Source organism: Oncorhynchus nerka, linkage group LG17 (genome assembly GCF_034236695.1).
Source record: "Oncorhynchus nerka isolate Pitt River linkage group LG17, Oner_Uvic_2.0, whole genome shotgun sequence".
Classification (NCBI taxonomy): Eukaryota; Metazoa; Chordata; class Actinopteri; order Salmoniformes; family Salmonidae; genus Oncorhynchus; species Oncorhynchus nerka.
In genome coordinates this window covers 40,714,047-40,735,711 of record NC_088412.1, presented here as the reverse complement: position 1 = coordinate 40,735,711, position 21,665 = coordinate 40,714,047, and the positions used below count along the sequence as shown (strand labels likewise).

Sequence of the window (21,665 nt, the reverse complement as noted above, 5' to 3'; positions counted from 1 at the left end):
TCCATCAAACACATTTGGGATGAATTGGAACGCAAACTGCAAGTCAGACTAATCGGCCAACATCAGTGCCCGACCTCACGAATGCTCGTGGCTGAATGGTAGAAAGTCCCCGAAGCAATGTTTCAACATTTAGTGGAAAGCCTTCCCAGAAGAGTGGAGACTGTTACGGCAGCAAAGGGGATACTCCATATTAATGCCCATGATTTTTGAATGAGATGTTTGACGAGCAGTAGACGAGTGTCCACATACTTTTGGTCATGTAGTGTATGTCAGCCTTACAGTTTCATTATCCTTATACAGTACATATGTTTTGGCTCTGTACTAAAGCACTTTGGATTGTAAGTGATACAATAACTGAGGTTAAAGTGCAGACTGTCAGCTTAAATTTGAGGGTATTTTGTGCCCAATAGAAATAAATGGTAAATAATGTATTCTGTAATTTGAGTCAATTTTATTGTAAATAAGAATTGAATGTTTCTCAACACTTCTACATTAATGTTTGTTGCTACCATGGTTACGGATAGTCCTGAATTAATTGTGAATAATGATGAGTGAGAAAGTTAGACACACAAATATCATACCCCCTAAAAATGATAACCTCCCCTGTTATTGTAATGGTGAGAGGTTAGCATGTCTTGGGGGTATAATATTTGTGCGTCTTATCTCACTTACCATTACTCACAATTCATTCAGCACTATCTGTAATCATGGTAGCATCCATATTAATGTAGAATTGTTTATAAACATTATATTCTTACTGTATTTACAATAAAAATTACAATGCTTTATTTACCATTAATTTATATTGGGCACAAAACAATTTGACACACAACCAAAACAAACAGCAAATGCATCCAACAAGTTTGTAGAGTCACAAGCTTGATGTAAACATTGCGTGCTTGGAATATGGGACCAAATACTAATATTTTGACTACTTTAATACACATACAGTGGGGAGAACAAGTATTTGATAACCTGCAAAATCGGCAGTGTTTCCTACTTACAAAGCATGTAGGTCTGTAATTTTTATATCATCATTTTTATCACTTCAACTGTGAGAGACGGAATCTAAAACAAAAATCCATAAAATCACATTGCATGATTTTTAAGTAATTAATTTGTGTTTTATTGCATGACATAAGCATACACCAGAAAAGCAGAACTTAACCTTTGTTTGCAATTATAGAGATCATACGTTTCCTGTAGTTCTTGACCAGGTTTGCACACACTGCAGCAGGGATTTTGGCCCACTCCTCCATACAGACCTTCTCCAGATCCTTCAGGTTTCAGGGCTGTCGCTGGGCAATACGGACTTTCAGCTCCCTCAAAATATTTTCTATTGGGTTCAGGTCTGGAGACTGGCTAGGCCACTCCAGGACCTTGAGATGCTTCTTACGGAGCCACTCCTTAGTTGCCCTGGCTGTGTGTTTCGGGTCGTTGTCATGCTGGAAGACCCAGCCACGACCCATCTCCAATGCTCTTACTGAGGGAAGGAGGTTGTTGGCCAAGATCTCGCGATACATGGCCCCATCCATCCTCCCCTCAATACGGTGCAGTCGTCCTGTCCCCTTTGCAGAAAAGCATCCCCAAAGAATGATGTTTCCACCTCCATGCTTCATGGTTGGGATGGTATTCTTGGGGTTGTACTCATCCTTCTTCCTCCAAACACAGCGAGTGGAGTTTAGAACAAAAAGCTCTATTTTTGTCTCATCAGACCACATGACCTTCTCCCATTCCTCCTCTGGATCATCCAGATGGTCATTGGCAAACTTCGGACGGGCCTGGACATGCGCTGGCTTGAGCAGGGGGACCTTGCGTGCGCTGCAGGATTTTAATCCATGATGGCGTAGTGTGTTACTAATGGGTTTCTTTGAGACTGTGGTCCCAGCTCTCTTCAGGGCATTGACCAGGTCCTGCCGTGTAGTTCTGGGCTGATCCCTCACCTTCCTCATGATCATTGATGCCCCACGAGGTGAGATCTTGCATGGAGCCCCAGACCGAGGGTGATTGACCGTCATCTTGAACTTCTTTCATTTTCTGATAATTGCGCCAACAGTTGTTGCCTTCTCACCAAGCTGCTTGCCTATTGTCCTGTAGCCCATCCCAGCCTTGTGCAGGTCTACAATTTTAGCCCTGATGTCCTTACACAGCTCTCTGGTCTTGGCCATTGTGGAGAGGTTGGAATCCGTTTGATTGAGTGTGTGGACAGGTTTCTTTTATACAGGTAACGAGTTCAAACAGGTGCAGTTAATACAGGTAATGAGTGGAGAACAGGAGTGCTTCTTAAAGAAAAACTAACAGGTCTGTGAGAGACGGAATTCTTACTGGTTGGTAGGTGATCAAATACTTATGTCATGCAATAAAAATGATAATTACTTAAAAATCATACAATGTGATTTTCTGGATTTTTGTTTTAGATTCCGTCTCTCACAGTTGAAGTGTACCTATGATAAAAATTACAGACCTCTACATGCATTCGTAATTAAGGAAAACCTGCAAAATCGGCAGTATCAAATACTTGTGCTCCCCACTGTAAGTGAATTTGTCCCAATACTTTTAGTCCCCTAAAAGTAAAATATTCCTCCTTATTCAAATTCCTTATATTAAGCAAATCAGACGGCACCATTTTCTTGTTTTTTAAATGTATGGATAGCCAGGGGCACACTCCAACATTCAGAAACCATTTACAAATAAAGCATGTATGTTTAGTGAGTCTGCCTTATCTTGATAAGGACTTGACCATTTCCTGTCCTGCTAAGCATTCAAAATGTAACTAATACTGTTGACTGTCAGGGAAAATGTATGGAGTAAAAAGTACATCATTTTCTTTAGGAATGAATGTAGTGACGTAAAAGTTGTCAAAAATATGAATAGTAAAGTAAAGTACAGATACCATAAAAAACGACTTAAGTAGTACTTTCAAGTATTTTTACTTAAGTACTTTACACCACTGCCTAAAATGGGGGCACTGTAAATTCTAAACAGTTTACCCGATATGGATGAATATCCTCATATTAAAGCTGATTGTCTGCACTTCATAGTCTCATATTCATTGTATCATTTCAAATCCAAAGTGCTGGAGTACAGAGTCAAAATAACAAAAAATGTATCACTGTCCCAATACTTTTGGAGCTCACTGTATATTGTTATATACAACCCAGGTATTTCAGCAGTGCATTGTACACTACACTATAATACCAAATAGTAGCACATAGAGTGACTCTTTCTACTTTGTCCTATTGAAGCACACTGGCTGATGGAGTTTGATGATGTAGGATTTACAGACACATCCATATACAGTGGGGCAAAATAGTATTTAGTCAGCCACCAATTGTGCTAGTTCTCCCACTTAAAAAGATGAGAGAGGCCTGTACTTTTCATCATAGGTACACTTCAACAATGACAGACAAAATGAGAAAAAGAAATCCAGAAAATCACATTGTAGGATTTTTAATGATTTTATTTGCAAATTATGGTGGAAAATAAGTATTTGGTCACCTACAAACAAGCAAGATTTCTGTCTCTCACAGACCTGTAACTTCTTCTTTAAGAGGCTCCTCTTGTCCTCCACTCGTTACCTGTATTAATGGCACCTGTTTGAACTTGTTATCAGTATAAAAGACACCTGTCCACAACCTCAAACAATCACACTCCAAACTCCACTATGGCCAAGACCAAAGAGCTGTCAGAGGACACCAGAAACAAAATTGTAGACCTGCACCAGGCTGGGAAGACTGAATCTGCAATAGGTAAGCAAGCTTGGTTTGAAGAAATCAACTGTGTGAGCAATTATTAGGAAATGGAAGACATACAAGACCACTGATAATCTCCCTCGATCTGGGGCTCCACGCAAGATCTCAATCCGTGGGGTCAAAATGATCACAAGAACGGTGAGCAAAAATCCCAGAACCACACGGGGGGACCTAGTGAATGACCTGCAGAGAGCTGGGACCAAAGTAACAAAGCCTACCATCAGTAACACATTACGCTGCCAGGGACTCAAATCCTGCAGTGCCAGACGTGTCCCCCTGCTTAAGCCAGTACATGTCCAGGCCCGTCTGAAGTTTGCTAGAGAGCATTTGGATGATCCAGAAGAAGATTGGGAGAATGTCATATGGTCAGATGAAACCAAAATATAACTTTTTGGTAAAAACTCAACTCGTCGTGTTTGGAGGACAAAGAATGCTGAGTTGCATCTAAAGAACACCATACCTACTGTGAAGCATGGGGGTGGAAACATCATGCTTTGGGGCTGTTTTTCTGCAAAGGGACCAGGACGACTGATCCGTGTAAAGGAAAGCATGAATGGGGCCATGTATCGTGAGATTTTGAGTGAAAACCTCCTTCCATCAGCAAGGGCATTGAAGATGAAATGTGGCTGGGTCTTTCAGCATGACAATGATCCCAAACACACCACCCGGGCAACGAAGGAGTGGCTTCGTAAGAAGCATTTCAACCCCATAGAAAATCTTTGGAGGGAGTTGAAAGTCCGTGTTGCCCAGCAACAGCCCCAAAACATCACTGCTCTAGAGGAGATCTGCATGGAGGAATGGGCCAAAATACCAGCAACAGTGTGTGAAAACCTTGTGAAGACTTACAGAAAACGTTTGACCTCTGTCATTGCCAATAAAGGGTATATAACAAAGTGTTGAGATAAACTTTGGTTATTGACCAAATACTTATTTTCCACCATAATTTGCAAATTAATTAATAAAAAATCCTACAATTTGATTTTCTGGATTTTTTTCTTATCATTTTGTCATTCATAGTTGAAGTGTACCTATGATGAAAAGTACAGGCCTCTCATCTTTTTAAGTGGGAGAACTTGCACAATTGGTGGCTGACTAAATACTTTTTTGCCCCACTGTATATGATTTGGTTTTACCCTCCAACCTAAATTTATTTGATACATTTATGAGGGAAAAATATAGAAATGTAGTTTTCAGAAGTTATCAAACTATGTAAGCTACAGTAACGAGGCATGAGCATACTTTTGGTTCAGTAGTTATCAGTTTGGAGCACTTTGATTAATTAAGAGATAGTTGTGTTGTTAAAAAATGACAAGAACATAATATCAAAAGGCAAGTGAATATTGCATTTTGAAAACCAGATACTTAGATTGAATATGTGTCCAAATTGAAAGAGTATTTTGGTGAAGTTCTTTGTTGTATGTACTTAGTCAATCGAAAATAGAGTTGTGAAAATGACCCACATACTTGTGAAAATTGCACCTTAAATGTTTTTTTTAAATTACACACACCAATGTGTGGTTCTCTTTTGTCTTTCCCCAACTTTACTCTTGAAAAGCTTGAAATATAATTTGTGGAGCCCTATGCCCCTCTATCTTTATGCTCCACTAACCACAATATCTAACTACACACATAAACTCTCCTTTGGATGTTTGTGTTCCATTCAACGTTAGCCAACCACTATTCTGACTGAGGTAGAGCCTTCCCTGCAGCCTTCTTGCCTGGCGAGTTTCCCAGCGCTGAAGGGATCTCAGAGTTATATGACTTGTGAAATATGAGTAATGAATTATAGATGATACTGTGAGATATTAGGTGTAGCTAGGGACGGATTGAGGTTTCTCACCGTGTTGGAGAGCTTCTGCATGGCAGCCCAAGCCTCTGGGGTCAGCTGCTCATCCATGTCCCTCTCCCACGTCATCTGTGGAGGCCACAAAGAAAAGACATGAATCATATGTTCAAAAAACGAAACCCATATTCAATTAAAGGCAGTGTCCGGCCAGCTTGTTTCATGAGGTAACATTTACATTGTTGGCATATGTTCACTGCTGTGCGCTACAAGAGAGGTTTAATTAGTGATTCAATTGATGATTGGTGAATTGACTGATTGACTTTGCATTGTTGTCTAGTTGAGGTTATATTCCATTTCCTATAGAGTGACGTGAGGAAACCGGTCGCCACTGTTTTGACTGTTCAACCCGCTTCAAATCATATAAAATGGACATCTGAGCACACTTGATTAATACTCAATAACAGTCTTTGTTGCACCACTGTGAAAATGTATCATCTCTTCAATTAATTAAACTTACTGTATTATGTTAAAAAGGCATTACAGTCAATTGACACCAGTATATTTTTATAATTGCAACCGCAATTCCACTCGACTCGACTCCACTCCTCTCCCCCCTATCCCTGCAAATCGCACAGAAATGTACACTGTTCATTTCATTGGCCACTTTCCTGAGTCCACACTCTCCCTGTTGCTGAGGCAACAGCCGCCATTTTACTTTTACCATGACCAACCAGCAGACATCAACAGATGGAATCAAGAACATCAAACTCACACAAAAAGAATCCATCTTATCGATCTCTACCCCAACATAAGAAATACATTCAAAAGCCCCCCCCCCCCCCCTATTATCATACATGGCTGGCTGCTGCTACACTGTAATGCTCAGACTACAATCACATATTGATAGAGGATGAGGTGACTTGAAGTGCTTTGAGCACCTGGAAAAGGGCCATGTAGAGGTTAGGAAAGTGTGGTATTATATGTACCATCTTAATGACTTCCTATGAGATTCCGACCATTATTATATAAATATACAGTGCCTTCAGGAAGTATTCACACCCCTTGACTTTTTCCACATTTTGTTGCGTTACATTCTGAATTTAAAATTGACTCAATTGAGATTTTGTGTCACTGGCTTACACACAATAACCCATAATGTCAAAGTGGCATTTTGTTTTTAGAAATATTTAGAAATGTATTCAAAATTAAAAGCTGAAATGTCTTCAGTCAATAAGTATTTCATCTCTTTGTTATGGCAAGCCTAAATACTGCAAGTTCAGGACTACAAATGTGCTTAAAAAGTCACATAAGAAGTTGCATTTACTCACTGAAATAATAGTGTTTAACATGATTTGGAATGACTACCTCATCTCTGTACCCCACACAGAGCGGCAAGTAGCCTAGTGGTTAGAGCGTTAATTGTGTGTAGATGGGTGAGATAAAAAATTTAAAAAACTTAATCCATTCTGTTTTCAGGCTGTAACACAACAAAATGTGGAATAAGTCAAGGGGCATGAATACTTTCTGAAGGCACTGTAAATATTGTATACTATATATGCTGAATTTAAATATATAAAGTCAGATGTAGATTAAAAACATACTCGTTATCACATCTAGTAGATGTCCAAGTTCTTTTTTTGGACTAGTTGTTCATATCAGAAATATTTCAGTTTTCTATGCAAAAGGTTTGTCAGTTTAAATGTAAGTTTAAATAAAGTGATTCCTCCCTCCCAAGCTGGTGTGTATAATGTGAAAAGAAAGAGGAGAAAACTCTCATGTTTGGTCACACACCACAGAGCGTTAAATCCCCAAAAATGTGCATTGTAAAATGATTACTGATTTGACGTGATCCAAACCCCCAACCCTTTTCATAAGTAAAAATTACAATTCCTACACTATGTGCATGACAGACAGATTTACACTTCAAATAACTTTGTCGTTCTCACTTTGTAATGAGAAGCTCTGCCGAACATGAATAATTAGAAACATATATCAGGTACACCCACTAATGAGAAGAAATCTCTTTCAAAACCTCAGATACTGTAGCTACAGTGCATAACAACAAATCAACAGTGAAGTACTGACCGGCGAGTTCAGTAGAAAAATAAACATCATTGCTGATGAAATATTCCAAAATTTTATCTTTGTTGTTTTTTAAAATCATAGCAATGCATCACTACTGATTCTCTGAAACTATCCCTTAGTGTCCAATAGAGAGAGGCCTCCCTATCACCCTTGCCCAAGGATGTACATGTAGTGGTAAATAAGTTGGGATAAAGCTGAACACTGGTCAAAATGAAAGATGGTGAGTGAAGTAAACATTAACGCAAACAATAATAACGTAATAGGTACTATTTACAAAATAAAAAGGTGAATAAACAGTATTCACTAGCAATGCACGATATATCGGTGAACATATCGGAATCGGCAGAAATTAGCTAAAAATGCCAACATCGGTATCTAGTTTAAGGCCGATGTGAAAAACCAATGTCAAAGCTGACGTGCATATCTATATTATGTACGTACATGATGTAATGACGCCACGGGAAATTTTGTGCTGCACCTGCAACACAGCATTCCTAACCCAGCACACAATGTCTGCTGTGTGGATCGAGCAGTCAACAAGTCAAGCAGTCATTTGAAAGAGTAAGAACATTTCAGCGAGACAACTCAAAGGCGAAATCCATTAACGCCAAGATAATGGAATTCATTGCCCTTGACAATCAACCCTTCTCTGTCGGGGATGATGTTGGCTTCTGCAACTGATGTACGAAGAGGGAGACACCCTGGACCCAAACTGCTACAGACCTATATCCATCCTGCCCTGCCTATCTAAGGTCTTCGAAAGCCAAGTCAACAAACAGATCACTGACCATTTCGAATCCCACCGTACCTTCTCCGCTGTGCAATCTGGTTTCCGAGACGGTCACAGGTGCACCTCAACCACGCTCAAGGTACTAAACGATATCATAACCGCCATCGATAAAAGACAGTACTGTGCAGCCGTCTTCATCGACCTGGCCAAGGCTTTCGACTCTGTCAATCACCATATTCTTATCGGCAGACTCAGTAGCCTCGGTTTTTCTAAGGACTGCCTAACCTGGTTCACCAACTACTTTGCAGACAGAGTTCAGTGTGTCAAATCGGAGGGTATGTTGTCCGGTCCTCTGGCAGTCTCTATGGGGGTGCCACAGGGTTCAATTCTCGGGCCGACTCTTTTCTCTGTATATATCAATGATGTTGCTCTTGCTGCGGGCAATTCCCTGATCCACCTCTACGCAGACGACACCATTCTGTATACTTCCGGCCCTTCCTTGGACACTGTGCTATCTAACCTCCAAACGAGCTTCAATGCCATACAACACTCCTTCCGTGGCCTCCAACTGCTCTTAAACGCTAGTAAAACCAAATGCATGCTTTTCAACCGTTCGCTGCCTGCACCCGCACGCCCGACTAGCATCACCACCCTGGAATATGTGGGCATCTATAAGTACCTAGGTGTCTGGCTAGACTGTAAACTCTCCTTTCAGACTCATATCAAACATCTCCAATCTAAAATCAAATCTAGAGTCGGCTTTGTATTCCGCAACAAAGCCTCCTTCACTCACGCCGCCAAACTTACCCTAGTAAAACTGACTATCCTACAGATCCTCGACTTCGGCGATGTCATCTACAAAATAGCTTCCAATACTCTACTCAGCAAACTGGATGCAGTTTATCACAGTGCCATCCGTTTTGTTACTAAAGCACCTTATACCACCCACCACTGCGACCTGTATGCTCTAGTCGGCTGGCCCTCGCTACATATTCGTTGCCAGACCCACTGGCTCCAGGTCATCTACAAGTCCATGCTAGGTAAAGCTCCGCCTTATCTCAGTTCACTGGTCACGATGGCAACACCCACCCGTAGCACGCGCTCCAGCAGGTGTATCTCACTGACCATCCCTAAAGCCAACACCTCATTTGGCCGCCTTTCGTTCCAGTTCTCTGCTGCCTGTGACTGGAACGAATTGCAAAAATCGTTGAAGTTGGAGACTTTTATCTCCTCACCAACTTCAAACATCTGCTATCTGAGCAGCTAACCGATCGCTGTAGCTGTACATAGTCCATCGGTAAATAGCCCACCCAATTGACCTACCCCATCCCCATACTGTTTTTATTTATTTACTTTTCTGCTCTTTTGCACACCAGTATCTCTACCTGCACATGACCATTTGATCATTTATCACTCCAGTGTTAATCTGCTAAATTGTAATTATTTCCCTACCTCCTCATGCCTTTTGCACACAATGTACAGTGCCTTGCGAAAGTATTCGGCCCCCTTGAACTTTGCGACCTTTTGCCACATTTCAGGCTTCAAACATAAAGATATAAAACTGCATTTTTTTGTGAAGAATCAACAACAAGTAGGACACAATCATGAAGTGGAATGACATTTATTGGATATTTCAAACTTTTTTAACAAATCAAAAACTGAAAAATTGGGCATGCAAAATTATTCAGCCCCTTTACTTTCAGTGCAGCAAACTCTCTCCAGAAGTTCAGTGAGGATCTCTGAATGATCCAATGTTGACCTAAATGACTAATGATGATAAATACAATCCACCTGTGTGTAATCAAGTCTCCGTATAAATGCACCTGCACTGTGATAGTCTCAGAGGTCCGTTAAAAGCGCAGAGAGCATCATGAAGAACAAGGAACACACCAGGCAGGTCCGAGACACTGTTGTGAAGAAGTTTAAAGCCGGATTTGGATACAAAAATATTTCCCAAGCTTTAAACATCCCAAGGAGCACTGTGCAAGCGATAATATTGAAATGGAAGGAGTATCAGACCACTGCAAATCTACCAAGACCTGGCCGTCCCTCTAAACTTTCAGCTCATACAAGGAGAAGACTGATCAGAGATGCAGCCAAGAGGCCCATGATCACTCTGGATGAACTGCAGAGATCTACAGCTGAGGTGGGAGACTCTGTCCATAGGACAACAATCAGTCGTATATTGCACAAATCTGGCCTTTATGGAAGAGTGGCAAGAAGAAAGCCATTTCTTAAAGATATCCATAAAAAGTGTTGTTTAAAGTTTGCCACAAGCCACCTGGGAGACACACCAAACATGTGGAAGAAGGTGCTCTGGTCAGATGAAACCAAAATTGAACTTTTTGCCAACAATGCAAAACGTTATGTTTGGCGTAAAAGCAACACGGCTCATCACCCTGAACACACCATCCCCACTGTCAAACATGGTGGTGGCAGCATCATGGTTTGGGCCTGCTTTTCTTCAGCAGGGACAGGGAAGATGGTTAAAATTGATGGGAAGATGGATGGAGCCAAATACAGGACCATTCTGGAAGAAAACCTGATGGAGTCTGCAAAAGACCTGAGACTGGGACGGAGATTTGTCTTCCAACAAGACAATGATCCAAAACATAAAGCAAAATCTACAATGAAATGGTTCAAAAATAAACATATCCAGGTGTTAGAATGGCCAAGTCAAAGTCCAAACCTGAATCCAATCGAGAATCTGTGGAAAGAACTGAAAACTGCTGTTCACAAATGCTCTCCATCCAACCTCACTGAGCTCGAGCTGTTTTGCAAGGAGGAATGGGAAAAAATGTCAGTCTCTCGATGTGCAAAACTGATAGAGACATACCCCAAGCGACTTACAGCTGTAATCGCAGCAAAAGGTGGCGCTACAAAGTATTAACTTAAGGGGGCTGAATAATTTTGCACGCCCAATTTTTCAGTTTTTGATTTGTTAAAAAAGTTTGAAATATCCAATAAATGTCGTTCCACTTCATGATTGTGTCCCACTTGTTGTTGATTCTTCACAAAAAAATAAAGTTTTATATCTTTATGTTTGAAGCCTGAAATGTGGCAAAAGGTTGCAATGTTCAAGGGGGGCGAATACTTTCACAAGGCACTGTATATAGACTCTTTTTTTTCTTTTCTACTGTGTTATTGACTTGTTTATTGTTTACTCCATGTGTAATTTGTGTTGTTGTCTGTTCACACTGCTATGCTTTATCTTGGCCAGGTCGCAGTTGTAAATGAGAACTTGTTCTCAACTAGCCTACCTGGTTAAATAAAGGTGAAATAAAAATAAAAAATCCAAAAATCCAAAAAAGACAAAGGCAGATGCACTCACCTCCTGGGCTTGAGCTTTCTGCTTCATCTTCTCCTGGCTCCTAGTCATGTTCATATCCATCCCAGCAGTGGGTCCAGGACTCAGGCCCAGGGAGGGAGCCGAGCCCACTGACCCGTCAGAGAGAACCGGGTCGGTGCTGGACAGGGAGTCTGTCCTTAGCAAGGAGTCAGAGGGAGACACAGAGGGGATAGGCAGCTTGATCTGAGAGATGTAAAGAAGGGATGGAGAAGAGTGATGGGTGTAGGGAAAAGAGGAAACGAGACAGAAGGACAGAAGGAGGAATGAGGGTAGTTGGGGAATGGCGAGGGGAAAAGAAAGGGATAGTTAAAGTGAGGGGTATAGGGATAGAGGAAGAGAAAATGCAGAGAGAAAGAGAGTTAGTGGGGTAAGAGAGGAAATAACACAACTGATTTTTTACAGTGCCTTCAGAAAGGATTCACCCCCCTTGACTTTTTCAACATTTTGTTGAGTTACAGGCTGAATTTAAAATGGATTAAATTGAGATTAAATTGAGATTGAGAGGAAAACATGGTTCAGTCTGCTTTTCAACAGACACTGGGAGACAAATTCACCTTTCAGCAGGACAAAAACCTAAAACACAAGGCCAAATATTCCCTGGAGTTGCTTACCAAGACGACATTGAATGTTCCTGAGTGGCCTAGTTACAGTTTTGACTTAAATAGGCTTGAAAATCTTTGGCAAGACTTGAAAATGGCTGTCTAGAAATTATCAACAACCAACTTGACAAACTTGAAGAATTAAAAAAAAAAATACAATTGTACAATCCAGGTGTGCAAAGCTCTTAGACTTTCCCAGAAAGACTCACAGCTGTAATCGTTGACAAAGAAGTTTCTAACATGTATTTACTCAGGGGTGTGAACACCTATGTCTGTGTTCATGTCTGTATTTCATTAAAAATGCATTTGCTAAGATTTCTAAAAACACGTTTTCAGTTTGTCATAATAGGGTGTTGTCTGTAGATGGATGAGATTTTTTATTTATTTAATCCATTTTGAATTCAGGCTATAACACAACAAAATGTGGAATAAGTCAGGGGTATGAATACTTTCTGAAGGCACTGTAAGCTTTAAAGGAGTCCATACAACTCACTATCTAAACATGATATCACTCTGCTCATGTCTCCCTTACCTTGATAGGCTTGAAAGTTTTATGGTGCTGTGGATGCTGTGCTTGTTGTTGTTGATGAAGGTGTTGTAGGTGCTGCTGCTGTTGCTGCTGTTGATGTTGTAGGTTTTGCTGCGGTTGGAGGTGATGGTGTTGGTGCTGCTGTTGTTGAAAGTGCTGTTGTTGGTGGAACTGCTGTTGTTGTTGCTGATATTGGAGGTCGGGAACTTTGTTCATGTCTCGGTGCATCTCTATCATCCCTTCCTCCTTCCTGCCACGCCCCCTACCCCGCCCACGACCCCTGCGGGTCTCCCCGCCTACATTTCCCATCAGCCCCCTACAGTAGGGCGGCTCCGGGAGCGGGCGGATGCGAGGGCGCCCTCTGGGCCGAGGTGGCCCTTCACGTTTGGGTTTGGTTGGTTTCCTGCCCCTCTTCTTGGGCCCGTCGTGGGGTAGGAGATGGGGAGGGGGGCCAAGGGAGGGGTAGCCGGACGGGTGGCAGAAGTCCAGGTCACCCATCAGAGGGCTGAGGGAGCCCATCCCCGAGGCCCGTCCTCCTCCAGCCTTCCTGCAGCTGGACACCAGGTCGGGGAGGAGGTCAGGGAGCCGCCGGCTGTTCAGCCGGATGTCAGCGGGAACATCAGCCTTGTCCTCGTCGCCCTCAAACTCGTACTCCTGGGCGTAGTTCTTCTTGGCCTGCGGCTGCGGGTCGCGGCGCTGCTTCAGTAGGTGGAAGGAGCTGGTCTTCAGCAGCTTCTTGGGTCGGGAGGAGCAGAAGATAGGCGACGTCAGCCCGGCCAGACCAGAACCTCCACCCACGCCCGTGCCCCTAATCATCTTGTTGGCGGAGCTGTCCCCAGGAACTCCCTCTGGACCCCCCAAGCCAGTCTGGGACTGGATGAGGCCGAGCTGCTCTGTGTTCACAGTGGAGGGGAGCTCATGGGTTTTCAGGGAGTCCAGGTCCAGATGCATGGTGCTGTTTTCTGTTTCCGTGAGGCCGTGGCAGTACCCGTAACCATGGTCGCCATGGTGACCCATCATCATACACACCTCCTCCATCACTGGTCTTGACGTCCTCCATGCTGTCTGGTCCCTGTCCACGTGCCTCAGACATACCTTCCTGGACCCCTTGGCCTGCCCCAGGACCCCCGGCGCAGCTCGACTTGGAGTAGTCGTCAGAGCAGAACATATCCTCCATGCCGGGGAAGAATGAGCGATCCTCATCCTGTAAGAGGGAGTCTGGGAAACAGATGGAGGTCAGAGGCACAAACCTGTGCTGCTGCTGCTGACCTTGGTTCTGGCCCGTTTTCCCCACGGGGCTCACAGTGTCAAACTGGTGCTCTTTGAGCTGGTCCAACTGGGATTGGCAGAGCTGGGGCTCCTGGTCCCTCTGGTGGGGCGGAGGCTGCTGCTGGGGCCCTGCGTTGGTCTCCAGGTGGTGGGAGTGGTGGTGGGCATGGGTGTGCGGGAGGGGGTGGTGTGGGTGGGTCTGCTGTTGGTGATGGACGTGGGGGTGGTGTGGGTTGAGGTGGTGCAGGTGGGAGGGTGTGGTTATGCCCAGGTCTGGCTCGGAGAGGAAGTTGTGAAGCTTGGAGGCAGTTTGTTGGGAGTGGTGATGAGATGGCAGCCTGTGCTGCTGCTGTTGTTGTCTGTGTCCGTCACTACTGCCCCCATCTCCTCCCCCCACCCCACTTCTATCCGCGGCCCCTCCGCTGTCTCTGCTGTTGGCCCGAGACAGGGTGCGCTCCAGCATGTCCAGAGGAGAAACCGAGTTCTGGCTGGCTTGGCTCTGGCCGTAGTGGGCCTCCATAGCCTGTGACTGGAGTTGGAGCTGCAGCTGGGATTGAGCCTGGGGCTGGGGATCCACCCCCACTTGTCCCCCAGGCTCTGCCTCTCCACCTGCCCCCATCATGGCCTGCTGACTCATGGAGTGCTGCTGCTGCTGAGAAGCAGCTTGCTGGGTGTCCATCTTGTTGCGGGTAGTGTGGGACAGAACAGACTGGAGCATGTGGGCAGAGGGAGGCTGCTGGGGCTGGTTTGGGGGGGAGTCCATGAGGGAAAGGGAGGATTGGGGCTGTCGGGGCTGCTGCTGCAGTTCGGGTGTCTTCCGCAGGTATGGCAGCTTGGACTGGTCGGGAGGCTTTTTGAGCTCCATGTGAGGGTGGATGTGGGAGTGGGGGTGGGCATGTTGAGAGTGCTGGGTGTGTTGGGGATGTGAGGGGACCTGCGAGGGATGGTGGGGGTGCTGGGAGTGAGGGTGTTGGGAGTATGGGTCGCCCCTGCCGTATTGCACAACTGAGCCGAGGGAGTCGTGTTGCTGCGGATAGGGGACGTGAGGGTTGGGATGTGAGAGGGAGTCTGCCCCCCCTCTTCCTCCGCTGGCCCCTGCTCCAGACAGCCCTTGTTCGTTCTTGGCCTGCTGCTGCTGCTGTTTCTTCAGAGACATCTCCAGCTGGCTCTCCAGGCCACCTCCGCTGACGTTACCTGCAGTACCGGGAACCATGCTGTTGGTGGCGCTGTTGGTGCGGATGACGCTCTGGAGGTGGTAGCGCTCCTCAGAGGCCTTGTTCAGGTCGTAGGCCAGACCTTTGCCCCCATCCCTGGCCTGAGTGATGGACTGGGGCGGCTGCTGCTGGGGGTGGTGCTGGGACGGGTGGGACGCAGGGCTCTGGGCATGCAGCAAGTGCTGGATCAGGAAGTCCTCGTCATCTTCCTCGTCTTGGGAGCGCTCTACTCCTAGCATGTCAGTGTCTGGCTTGGGCTTGGGGTGGTAGGACTGAGGCTGGGGGCCTCGGGTGTCGGGGTAGCCCTGCGGAGAGGACAGGAAGGCAGGGGAGAGGACGGAGGAGAGGTATTTGTTTCCCCCGGGGGACTGGGCAGGACAGGCGGGAGCAGGAGAGTGCAGCCCAGGTCGAATGATGCTGGAGGGAGAAGGGCTGGAGTCAGGGAGGTGGTATGAGCTGCTACCACCTGATCCTGATCCTGCACCCCCACCTGATCCACCTCCACCAGCCCCGGACCCTGCCCCGCTGCCGGCTGACCCTCCACCCCCTCCAGACCCCAGGAGGGCAGGGGAGTGCCTTGGGCCACCGTATCCCAACGAGGGACTGCCTGCTCCCCCAAGGGAGGTAGGCAGCGAGCCGTATCCTGAGTCCGTCCCGTAGACCACCTCGGCAGAGAAGGAGCGGCCTCCTGGCCCTAGTCCTCCATACCCTTTCCCAGAACTCCCAGGGCCAGAGGTCAGGTCCTGGGCCTGGGGGGAGCTGAAGCCCCCATAGGGCTGGTGGGAGGGGAGGTGTGAGGGAGGGGGCTGGCTGGGTGAGTATGACTGCTGCTGGGGAGGTGTCTGTCCAGGGAGGCCTGCGGTGGGCTTGACGGGGGCCACAGGGGAGCCATATGCTGACAGGCAGGGTTTAGGAGGAGGCTGCTGAGCTGGGGCGGATGAGACTGGGGGGGGAGGGGGCGCCGACTGAGTTGGGAGCTGCTGTCTGGAGGGGGCAGACGAAGAGCTGGAGGAAGGGTTAGCGTTGGAGTTTGAAGAGGACGAGGAGGTGGAGGAGGCTGAGGGTGGGGTGTGGGGAGTTCGGGACGACGAGGAGCCCGAGGAGGAGTAGCCACTACTGGAGCTGGAGTTCTTAGCCCCTTTCCCTAGACCTCCACCTGACCCTGACGAGGAGGCGGCTGAGGAGGTGTACGGGGTCTGGATGATGGGGCGGTACACTTGGTCTGAACGGGGGGAGGGTTTGGGGTCTGCTGAAGGGCTCTGCTCCCCCAGTGGACTGCAGGACACCCCTCCATGCCGGTGGTGGGAAATCTGCTGGTACCCCGATGCCCCACAGCTGAGGTAGTGCTGCAGGGGATGGGGGGCTGAGGAGGAGAGCTGCGACTGAGCCGGAGAGGAGCGCTGGTAGTGCTTGATCACGCTGTCCTGCCGTGGGATGGCCCTTTCCTGGGGTGGCGGGGGGGCTGGTGCCGATGAGAACACAGAGGCGTTGTACAACTGGGAGGACTGGTCCTGGAGCTGGGAGGACAACAGGTTAAACTGGGGAGGGGGTAGGTGGCGGCCTGACGAGGAGGAGGTTTGCGGGGGGCCTGTGGGGTCCTGCGACCCTCGGTAGGCGGCGCCCTGCGAGGAGAGTAGGCGGTCGAAGCCCAGGCTGGACTGGGAGGGTGTCTTGATGTGCAGCAGGGGGTCGTGGGGGGACAGGAGGCCGTTGGACGTGGGGCTGAAGGTGGGGGAGTCCTGGAGGGAGAGCGAGGAGCCAGGGAAGGACCGCCCAGAAAAGGAGGCTGGGTGCTGGTAGGCCGAGAGGGAGGAGGAGGGGAAGGAGCCAGACCCGATGAAGAGCTCTGGCTGAGTGTGCATCGCTATGGGAAATGGAGATAGAGAAAAAGACAAGTAACAGAGATTATTAAAAATGTGCTGCTGTCCTTCATAACACTTAGAAAATGATGAACACGACTCAGTTGTACTTGAGCATTACACATGCACTCACCAGTCTGCCAGGAGGGTGTTCGGAACTGGGAGAGGAGAGAGGAGGCTGAGGGGGGTGGCTGCCGACCCTGGGACTCTAGTGCTGAAATCAAGTTCATGACAGATGGGTCTGGACCAGAGGGACTGGCATGGTGTAGCCCAGTATCAAACAGCCCAGATAAGCCTAGAGGACATAGACACAAAAGCATTTACTCAACCACCCACATTTTTCTTTTTAAAGTGACTCATCTAAACAAGTCTAATCTAAACAAAAACACTTTGATAGAGAGAAAAATGTACATTCTCCCTGACTGTGTATAGGATAGGACAATATTGTACTGTAATAACAGGTATACTAACATTCTATATGACAACCTTTTGGCATCATGCAGAGACCTCAATTTTACATTTGAATCAAGGTTCATATTAGCCCGGCCCCTTACCTAGACTCCGCCCAGCCCCCCATGCCCCGCCCTGTCCAGAGCTGCCAGGATGGTGATTGGTTGCGTAGCCCTGCAGAGGGTGGGGTGTGCCATAAGCCTGGCGATGGAGCAGCTCTGAGTCCGGATGGGAGGACCTAGAACTCCCATACACCAGGCTGAGGAAAGAAGGGAGAAAGGGGAGAAAATGAATCATAATGAAAAGATGCATTATTCTTCTATATCGGGGTTATCTAAATCCTGCTATCGAGATCTGCAGTACAGCTGTTTTTCTTTTCTCTTTGGTAGATAATTGATTGATTAATGTAGCCTAATTGATTGGCCAGAGAGTCCACTCACTTAGTGTCTCAGGTCAGAATCAATCTCTGATTATAGGGTGAATGTATGTAATGCTGTCTCATAGTTCTTCAATCAATCAATCATGAAAACCAGAAGTGCTGCAGGCTTGATACATTCGAATTGGGATACTCGTGTTGTTTACCAGGGGTATTCAAATCTTACTCTACGAAGTCCAGAGTACTGCTGGGTTTTTTTTCAACCTGATTCCCTGACCTGATGTCCCAGGTCTAACTCAGTCCCTGATTACTAGAAGAACAAAAAAAAGCAGTAAAACTGACTTTGAGGTCAAGATCTAAATTTGAGGGTTGCATACGAATAGTGAGACAAGAGAAGTATTGTGCGTACAAGATATTACTGATAACGAACGCATCATCATCAATTAGGCCTAGATACGGCTACTTTCTTGAAAGCTTACAGCATTTTCCATAACACCTCCTGTTATCAAATAACAAATAAATAGTTAATTTCCCAACCAAAATAACTGTAAACATCCAACAAAATGGTGATGGCATGGCAAATGGAAAAATGTCAAATGGAAAAATGTCTAAAGTGTCCTTTAGTAGTAGTGTGAAGGAATCAGCAAATGCAAGGCTCTCTGCACCGACTTTAGATAAAATCCTGTTCTAACCACAAAGCCTCAACAACAACAATGCATTCTGGTCCCGGCTGACAGTCTCCCAGGCTTTGGTGATGGATTACCTTTCTAATCTACCTATACTCTCTTGTAGAGTTGTTTACTTGGGTATACTCCATACTGTATACAGGCAATATCGCCCTTTCCAGCCCACACCATATAAAATCTGAGCCTTGCACTTTACACAGGGTAACCTAACACTCAAAATAAGGTATTGTTCATTACATTTACATTTACATTTAAGTCATTTAGCAGACGCTCTTATCCAGAGCGACTTACAAATTGGTGCGTTCACCTTATGACATCCAGTGGAACTGCCACTTTACAATAGTTCATCAATATCAGCCTCTGAATAGAACTGGGAGTAACATTCAAATGAAAGTCTGAATGAAAAGAAAGATTTTTAACAATCACCCCCACTTCCAATCACTTACTTGCACAGAGGAGAAAAACAACACCCAAACATAGAGACCGTGTTCTAAATGGCCTGGTCAAAAGTATGGCGCTATGTAGGAATAGGGTGCCATTTGGGATGCAATAGGGTGCCATTTGGGATGCAACCAGAGTCTCAGAGAACAGAAAATCTCCACAGAGTCAAGAAATCAAAGGTTGGGCATGGTCATGAGATCACCACACTACAGTGCAGTGTAGTCTCTACATTTAAATTATATTCTTTCCTTCATTCATTAATGTGGAATACACTCAAAACTATTATGCATAAAGAAAGCATTATTAACTGTTAACTTTTAAAGTCCTGTGGTTCTATTTTTGAACTGCCCGATAACCATGGCCTTTTATCAATTAGATTTGCTCGCCTCCTGCGTCCTATCTCCTCTGTCCTCTCTCGCCTCCTTTTGAAAAAGGTCAAAGGTAATTGAGGAGAGGCAGCGAGGAGTGGGAAAGTGGATGAAAATGGCTTGTATGAAATGAGACTCCTTCTCCAATCGCGCGTCATCAGAGGCAAATTAAGTTTACAGGGTGGAATCCCAAATTAAATGTATAAACTGATGAAAACGATTAAGCCAGTGCAAGACCTTTTATAGATAAAAGGATAAGTAGCATATTGTTTTTACATGTTTGCATGCTTTTCTCCATCGATAAAACAATAGCTGATTCAAAGGGGGGGTGATTTCAAAACTCTTCCATGAAGGATTCAGGTAGGATACACTTCTCAAGTTACTATATGCTTCCTCGCCAAAATGAGGCCATCAAATCAAATACATTTTTATTGGTCACATACATATGCTTAGCAGATGTTATTGCGAGTATAGCGAAATGCTTCTGTTTGCCTGCAAGCGAATTTACACACTCCTCGACCACTCATCGGTTTCCGGGTAACGGAGGAGAGAGGACGGAGGATGGTATTTTGCTCAAACGAGAAAACCGCTGTATCACCCTTTGGTTCTCTTCAGTGCAATGTGATGTTAATTGGCCACCAATAAACCAATCGTGTGACTCTGTGGCTAACCACCTTAGCTGATTGGAAATGCTGTTCCCCAGACATGCATAGACAGCTAGCAGCAGAGGCGAGTGGTTATGGCTGGACAACAAAGTGGTGAGGCAAGACCCATAGTGGTTTTATTGATAAAAGTGTGGTGACTGTCTGAGTGTGTCGGATGCTGACTCCTCCTCCTCCGCGCTAAGTTTAACCACGGCTTGGTTAGCGTACGCCACTCTCTGACTCAGGAATCAAAGTGTGTGTGTGTGTGTGGGGGTTTAATCATTCTCTGAATTTGACCCATCAGTGTGTTCAGTATTCTTGAGTTTGACACATCCATATATTCTATTGAAATCTTCATAATATGTTAACAAATAGAAATAATTATGGCTAAATGCTAAAATATCAAACTGAACCCTAATCCCTAAATGTGGATTTCTATGTTTAAGAAACTGGTTCCATTGAAATTAATAGTTCTGGATAGTGTAACGATTTTCCTCCTCTTCTAACGAGGAGTATGAAGGATCGGACCAATGCGCAGCGTGGTAAGTGTTCATGTTATTTTAATAACTCAGAACACGAGAAAATACCAAAAGAACATAGTGCAGGAAAGAAATGATAATCGAAATGGTCCTGTAAGGTGCAGCAACACAAAACAGAAAACAACTACCCACAAAACCCATGTGGGCAAGAGCTACCTAAGTATTGTTCTCAATCAGAGACAACGACAGACAGCTGTCCCTGATTGAGAACCATAGGTCAAAAAACAAAGAAATACAAAAACATAGAAAAAAGAACATAGAACGCCCACCCTAGCCTAACCAAAATAGAGAGTAAAAAGCCTCTCTATGGCCAGGGCGTGACAGATAGAGGTCGACCGATTAATCGGATTTGCTGATTAATTAGAGGTCGATTTCAAGTTTTCATAACAATCGGAAATCAATATTTTTGGACAATTTATTTAATCTTTATTCAACTCGGCACGTCAGTTAAGAACACATTCTTATTTTCAATGATGGCCTAGGAACAGTGGGTTAACTGCCTCGTTCAGGGGCAGAACGACAGATTTTCACCTTGTCAGCTCGGGGGATCCAATCTTGCAACCTTACAGTTAACTAGTCCAACGCAATAACGACCTGCCTCTCGTTGCACTCCACAAGGAGATTGCCTGTTACGCAAATGCAGTAAGCCAAGGTAATTTGCTAGCTAGCATTAAACTTATCTTATAAAAAACAATCAATCATAATCACTAGTTAACTACACATGGTTGATGATATTATTAGATATTATCTAGCGTGTCCTGCGTTGCATAGAATCTGACTGAGCATACAAGCATACAAGTATCTAAGTATCTGACTGAGCGGTGGTAGGCAGAAGCAGGCGCTTAAGCATTCATTCAAACAGCACTTTTGTGCGTTTTGCCAGCAGCTCTTTGTTGTGCGTCAAACATTGCGCTGTTTATGACTTCAAGCCTATCAACTCCCGAGATGAGGCTGGTGTAACCGAAGTGAAATGGCTAGCTAGTAATAGC

At 45.3% G+C, this 21,665-nt stretch overlaps 1 protein-coding gene across 1 annotated transcript in view; it reads right to left on the bottom strand.

Annotated features, from left to right (window-relative positions):
• Nucleotides 1-21,665, bottom strand: part of LOC115145251 (proline-rich protein 12-like) — a 48,895-nt gene that overhangs the window by 22,891 nt on the left and 4,339 nt on the right. Inside the window, 6 exon segments of the mRNA XM_065003159.1 lie at nucleotides 5,593-5,667; nucleotides 11,685-11,885; nucleotides 12,834-13,842; nucleotides 13,844-17,177; nucleotides 17,306-17,467; nucleotides 17,727-17,881. Of these exon segments, the coding sequence (XP_064859231.1) occupies nucleotides 5,593-5,667; nucleotides 11,685-11,885; nucleotides 12,834-13,842; nucleotides 13,844-17,177; nucleotides 17,306-17,467; nucleotides 17,727-17,881 (4,936 nt within the window).